A 6,000-nucleotide genomic window follows, 5' to 3' on the forward strand; every position below is an offset into this window, starting at 1 on the left:
CCATTCACTAGAGGAGCCTGAATACGGACTCACATGACTGTAGCCTATGGCAGGAAGTGGAGAGTTGATGTGAGATGAGGGTAGAAAGACAAGTAGATGGTTTTCCATATTGCTTTCTTAGTCAATAAATTGAGTATCTGCTGTGTGCCAGGACCTTTGCTGGGATTGAGTACTCAGTAGTGAATAAGATAGAGCACCTGCCCTCAGAAAGATAGTCTAGTGGGGAAAGAAGCTAAGAAACATTCTCTCCCACGTTCACAGGTATTTCATATAGTCAGCAGGCAAGCACATGACTTTGGAGAGTGATCTTGGTCTCAATCTGTATTGAGCCTTCACACCTCAGTAGACCTGTGAGCCCGTTATAAATAAACTAGAGGCCCGTTGCACGAAAAGATTCGTGCAATAGGCCTTCCCTTCCCCTGGCTGTCGGCACCGGTTTTCCTCCGGCACCCGAGACCCAGGCCTTTGCTCTGGCCAGAGCTGCCTTCAAGCCTTCGCTGCTTTGGCCGGAGCCACCTTTAAGCTTTCGCTGCTCTGGCTGGAGCCGCCTTCAGTCTTCGCTCCACAGCTTCGCGCCTATGTATGCAAAGTAACCGCCATCTTTGTTGGCGGTTAATTTGCATATCTCACTGATTAACCTGTGGGGGTGTAGCAAAGGTACGGTCAATTACCATGTTTGTCTATTATTAGATAGGATGCTCTTCATTAACCGGAGCAAAATTCCAAGAAAAGGGAGGGGGAGGAAGAGACATGATTTCCTTTTGTAGTTTCTGTGGTTGATTCAGGCTCTGAAACCCTTCCCACGCTCCATAGACTCATGGTTTCCCATCCCAGGGCAGGGTATGTGCTTTAAACACTGAACATTTGCAATGTGCCATTGTCTCATTTGGGGCAGGCCGGGGAGGGTGCATATTTTACAGAAGAGCAGAAGGCTCTGGAAGGCATACGTGCCCAAGAGAAAGGGATCAGAAATCTCTCCGGCTCTTATGCTCATTGCCTCCCAAAAGAAAAAGAAACTTAAGAAACTGACCTCCCTGAATCAGTTGGGATATGGGGAAGTTGTATTTAACAGAAAACCGCCATATCCTAACTGATAATAGTGACCTAAACGACATTGATTTCTTTTGCAGATAAAAGGAAGCTAGAAGTAGACGGCTGATGTGGTAGTTCCATGCAGTTATCAGAGAAGCAGGCTTCTTTAATCATCTTATTCTGCCATGGTGGCTTCCATTTCTGAAGATATCTCATGACCCAGGGTGGCTGGTTTAGCTCTAGACATTACATCAATATTTCAGGCAATAGGAAGGGAGCACTCTTCTTTTTGAGATTTCCTGAAGTATAACACAGCTGTTTGCCTCCCACTGAGCAAAACTGGCTAGGGCTTTAAATTTTGATTATATGTTGAAGTGATCATGTTTGGCTGTATTGGGTTACATATATTATTAAAATTAATTCTACCTGTTTCTTTTTACTTTTAAAATTTTTGAATTACTCAGTGTAGTATTATATTTCTTTTTGTTTTTAATATTTTTTTTATTGATTTCAGAGAGGAAGGGAGAGGGAGAGAGAGTTAGAAACATCAATGATGAGAGAGAGAATCATTGATTGGCCTGCCCTACGCCAGAGATCCACCGATAACCTGGGCATATGGCCTGACCAGAATGGGAATCAAACCGTGACCTCCTGGTTCATAGGTCGATGCTCAACCACTGAGCCATGCCAACTGGGCCAGTATTGTATTTTTTTTGCTGGACTAGAATTTAATCACATACAAACCTGGTTGTAGAGGAGGCTGGTAAATGTCATATTTTGATGGCATGACAGTGTCTTTAGCTGAACATTAGATTTTTTCAAGGAGGAAGAAGGTGTTTGGAGTGGGCAGTTAGCAGTGTCTGCTTTATTCTTTTTTTCTGTAAAGCTGGAGGACAGACAAAAATTCCACGTGCTAAATCACAGATTCGGATTTGCATATTAAAGAAATAGCCCTTGTCCTCAAGGTGCTTACGAATTAATTTGGGAGACATACAATATAACAATAAAAATGCAATTGTTGAAGTAGCCGAACTGTATTGGGGATGGTGTGGGATGGTGTGTGTGTGTGTGTGTGTGTGTGTGTGTGTGTGTGTGTGTGTATAGGGTCGGAAAACACCATGGATTGATTTGCACGTGCTTCCTAGCAGAGGACTCTGGGGGCTGTGGTGAGAGCAGGGATATTCTGGCTGGAGAAAGCACCGTGAAAAGGGCTGCTACAAATGGAACTTCCTCCCTTCAGTCTTTTGAGATGGTCACTAGCAGAGAATAGTTAGAATGAGGGCTAAGGGTGGGCCATTTTTCTGATCACTTTTCTTTTCCTTCCTGAATCTCTAGGACACTATATTCAGCCTTCTGCATGGAGCTGGCCTCCCACGGCTTTGTGGTGGCTGTGCCAGAGCACAGGTGAGAAATGGCAGTCACAGTGAACTGTCGTGGATCGGGTGCCTGCACTGGGCTAGGATATAGGTTAGTCCCCTAATCCTCACAACAACTATGCAAGTATCAGATCCATTTTAAAGGTGAGGAAACCAAGGTTCAAAAATGTTAAATAGCCTGGCCGGTGTGGCTCAGTGGTTGAGCATTTACCTATGAACCAGGAGGTTGCGGTTCAATTCCCAGTCAGAGCACATGTCCCGGTTGTGGGCTTGATCCTCAATGGAGGGTGTGCAGGAGGCAGCCGATCAATGATTCTCTCTCATCATTGATGTTTCTGTCTCTCCCTCTCCCTTCCTCTCTGAAATAATTTTTAAAATACACTTAAATTAGTGGTAGTAAAGCTTTAAAAAAAAAAGAAAAGATGTTAAATAATTTGTTGAAAGTGACACAGCTGAGTTAGGGTTCAAACTCAAAATCCATGTTTTTTCTACTCTCCTATGCATGCCCTTAGATTTTTCCCCCTAGCAGCTGAAGGGTGATCCAGAGAGTCTTGGGTGAAAAGGAGGACTTGGTAAAGGGGAGAAATAAGCTCAAGAGTGTCTTCGTGTTTCTTTCTGGTGACATGTGTATTTCAGGGATGGGTCAGCTGCCACCACCTGTATCTGCAAGCAGGTCCCAGAAGAGAAGCAGCCCTCGAATGAGTTTCTGGAGGAGGAATGGATTCCCTACCGTCCAATTAAGGAAGGGGAGAAGGAATTTTGTGTTCGGAATTGCCAGGTAGGCTTGTGCCAATTAGGGAAGAAGAATTAATAAGCCTGTCCTCCCTGTACTACATTCACCAAGAAGACTTATCTAAATTTCTCTTGAAATCTCAGGCGTAGTGAGTCTGAGCTTGCCACATCAATAGGAGAAATTGGGTACTAATCAAGACTGTTGATAATTGCAAGTGACAGAAACCCAACTTATGCTTTCTGGGCAAAAAGGAGAATAGATAAGCTTATGTAAGTGGACATATACGATGGGCAAGACCACTGGAACCAGCCTCAAATGCCATCAGGACTAGTCTTTCATTCTCATCCCTGTGTCCTCTGCTGGTTGGTCTCATCTGCAAACTGACTTACTTTATGAAGTTAGAGCCACAGTTTTGACAGCTCTGAGCTTGCATATGTTTGACCTCGCCATCTGAGAGAATGGGACTATTTGAGGTTGCTCCCTCAGTCCCTACCCCTGCCCCAAGCTTCAGTAGGAAAAATCCTGGAGAGAGACTCCTAGGCTGGGAGAAGTACCAAAGTAGGAAGTTCCCATCAGAAAAACACTGTTAGATTTTTTTTTTTTTTTTGCAGGGTGGGGGGCAATCCTCAAAGGTAGGGTTAACAGAAGTGGAGCTGGTAAGTGCTAGGCAGACAGAAACAGTAGATGTGGGCAATAAATGACAAGTAGAATCCAGTACTGGATTGATAATAACAGCACCCTTATGTGCTTTTGTTTTCAAAGCACTTTCATATACATGTCTTATTTGGGCCTCCTGACAACCCCAAGGGTATGTAGACAGAGTGTGAATAGCAGGTCAGACACTATTGAACCATTAGGTCAGGGTTGGGAACCTTTTTTCTGCCAAGGGCCATTTGGGTATTTGTAACATCATTCACAGGCCATACAATGTTATCAACTTAAAAATTAGCCTGCTGTATTTGGTCAAACATTTAATTAACTCACCCCTAAGGCCTTGGCAGGACCAGACCAAATGATTCTCAGGCCTTATGTGGCCAGGAGCCAGACATTTACCACCCCTGCATTAGGTGATGCTATGTGAGCTGCTAAGAAGGAGCTGAGCCTTTCTCAGCATGTGGGGCCCACAGGGCTTACTGAGACAAGGGCGAGCAAACTCTCCCTGCATTCTTCCTTGGCTCTGTAGGGGAGTGAGTTTCTTGCTAGATGGTTTGTGCAGTGTTCCCAGCTCCCACTGGGACTGTCTCTGTTGCAGGTGTATCAGCGGGTAGATGAGTGTACTCGAGTGTTGAAGATCCTGCAAAAGGTCACTGCTGGGCAGACTGTCCTCAACATCTTGCCTGGTGGGTTGGATCTGATGACCCTGAAGGTAGGACAGCAACTGGTATGACCTGAGCGCATGTATTCATCAGGACTTTCTTGGTTACACATAACAGGAACTTACCTAACTTACCAACTTAAACCAAAAGAGAATTTACTGGCTCGAATAACTACAAAGACCAAAGGCAGACTGGCTTTGAGCCGTGTAGTTAGATCTAGTGTCTCAAACGTGGCCATCAAAGCTCTGTCACTCCTCCTCCTGTCTCAGTTCCACTCCGTGTATGTGGGCTTCATTAGGCAAGAAAGGTAGTTGCTGGTAGCCCAAGCCTGCATTTCAGCTCAGCTCCAGATTTGAAAGGAAAAGAGACTCTGTTAGCTTCCACTAATCTGGGGAAGGCTGTAGCCCTGCTTGAGTCACATGCCCCACTGGGCCAATCACTGTGCCAGAGGGATAGGATAATCTGATTGGCCTGCCTAGGTTACACACCCACTCTGACAGCCCCACAGAGCCACGTGGATGAGGGAGAGATGGTCCCTTCCCCAAAGGAAGGGCTGTCCGGCAGCAGCAAGTCCCATGTTCCCTGTAGGCTAACTCCTTTCTTTGAGGGAACCCCCAGAATCCCCAAGAGGATAGAAACTGCCCTGGCTGTTTGGTGCCTATTAGATACATTTTTCACCCCCACCCAGTTCTTTTTCTCCCTAATTTCAAAAGTAGCTCAAGCACTAGAGAACTAAGAAATCACACAAAAGCATAAAGAAAAAAGAAACAGAATTTTTTTTGACATTTTGATGTTTGTCCTTTCAGTTCTTTTAATGCATTACACACACACACACACACACACACACACACATTTGTACATATATCTACACTAATAAAAGAGAAACATGGTAATTAGCGTACGACCACTACCCTTCCCATTGGCTAATCAGCATATCCTTATGCAAATTAACTGTCAGCCAAGATGGCGGCCGGCAGCCATGCACTGAAGTGAACAGGGAGGCTTGCTTGCTCCAGTGATGGCAGACTCCAACGTTCCCCGCCTGACTTGCCAGCCTTTCAGCTGCAACTCTAAGCAACTATGTTGCAAATATAGAAGCTAAACAAAACCCTAGAAACCGGCTTTCAGTCAGCCAGGCTTCAGTCAGCCGGACCGCAACATTGTATCAAATACAGAAGGTAAAGGCCAGAAACCTGCTTTCAGCAGCGAGGCCTCAGAGCTAAAGCTGGCCCAGAATAGAAAAAAAAAAAAAAAAAAAAAAGGAGCAGTTGGGAGCTTCAGTCACCCGCCAGCCTGAAAACGGCCCTCAGCCCCTCAGCCAGACTGGCCAGGCACCCCCAGTGGGGACCCCCACCCTGATCCAGGACACCCTTCAGGGCAAACCAGCCGGCCCCCAAAGGTAATATGCCTCCCAGCACCAGGATCAGCGGAGCAGCGAGGCTCCCGGCACCGGGATCAGCGTGACAGGGGCAGCGCCAAACCCCCTGATCGCCCTGCAGGCTCTGTGTGTGACAGGGGCAGGGCCACAACCTCCCTATCTTCC

The 6,000-nt window shown here is 46.0% G+C and overlaps 1 protein-coding gene across 7 annotated transcripts in view; it reads left to right on the forward strand.

The window, feature by feature from the left end:
- The window catches only part of PAFAH2 (platelet activating factor acetylhydrolase 2), a 54,448-nt gene that overhangs the window by 12,081 nt on the left and 36,367 nt on the right, over positions 1 to 6,000 (forward strand). For 6 of the 7 annotated variants that reach the window (XR_002826088.1, XR_002826086.1, XR_002826084.1 and 3 more), the window contains exons 5-7: positions 2,368 to 2,436; positions 3,045 to 3,186; positions 4,394 to 4,507. Coding sequence is in view for 2 of the 7 variants with exons in the window: in XM_006101967.3 (XP_006102029.1) it covers positions 2,368 to 2,436; positions 3,045 to 3,186; positions 4,394 to 4,507 (325 nt within the window). In the remaining 5 variants the exon portion in view is untranslated. The remainder of the gene's footprint in view (positions 1 to 2,367; positions 2,437 to 3,044; positions 3,187 to 4,393; positions 4,508 to 6,000) is intronic. The other variant, XM_023743434.1, reaches the window with a different exon arrangement.

This window comes from Myotis lucifugus, unplaced genomic scaffold (genome assembly GCF_000147115.1).
Source record: "Myotis lucifugus unplaced genomic scaffold, Myoluc2.0 scaffold_389, whole genome shotgun sequence".
Classification (NCBI taxonomy): domain Eukaryota; kingdom Metazoa; phylum Chordata; class Mammalia; order Chiroptera; family Vespertilionidae; genus Myotis; species Myotis lucifugus.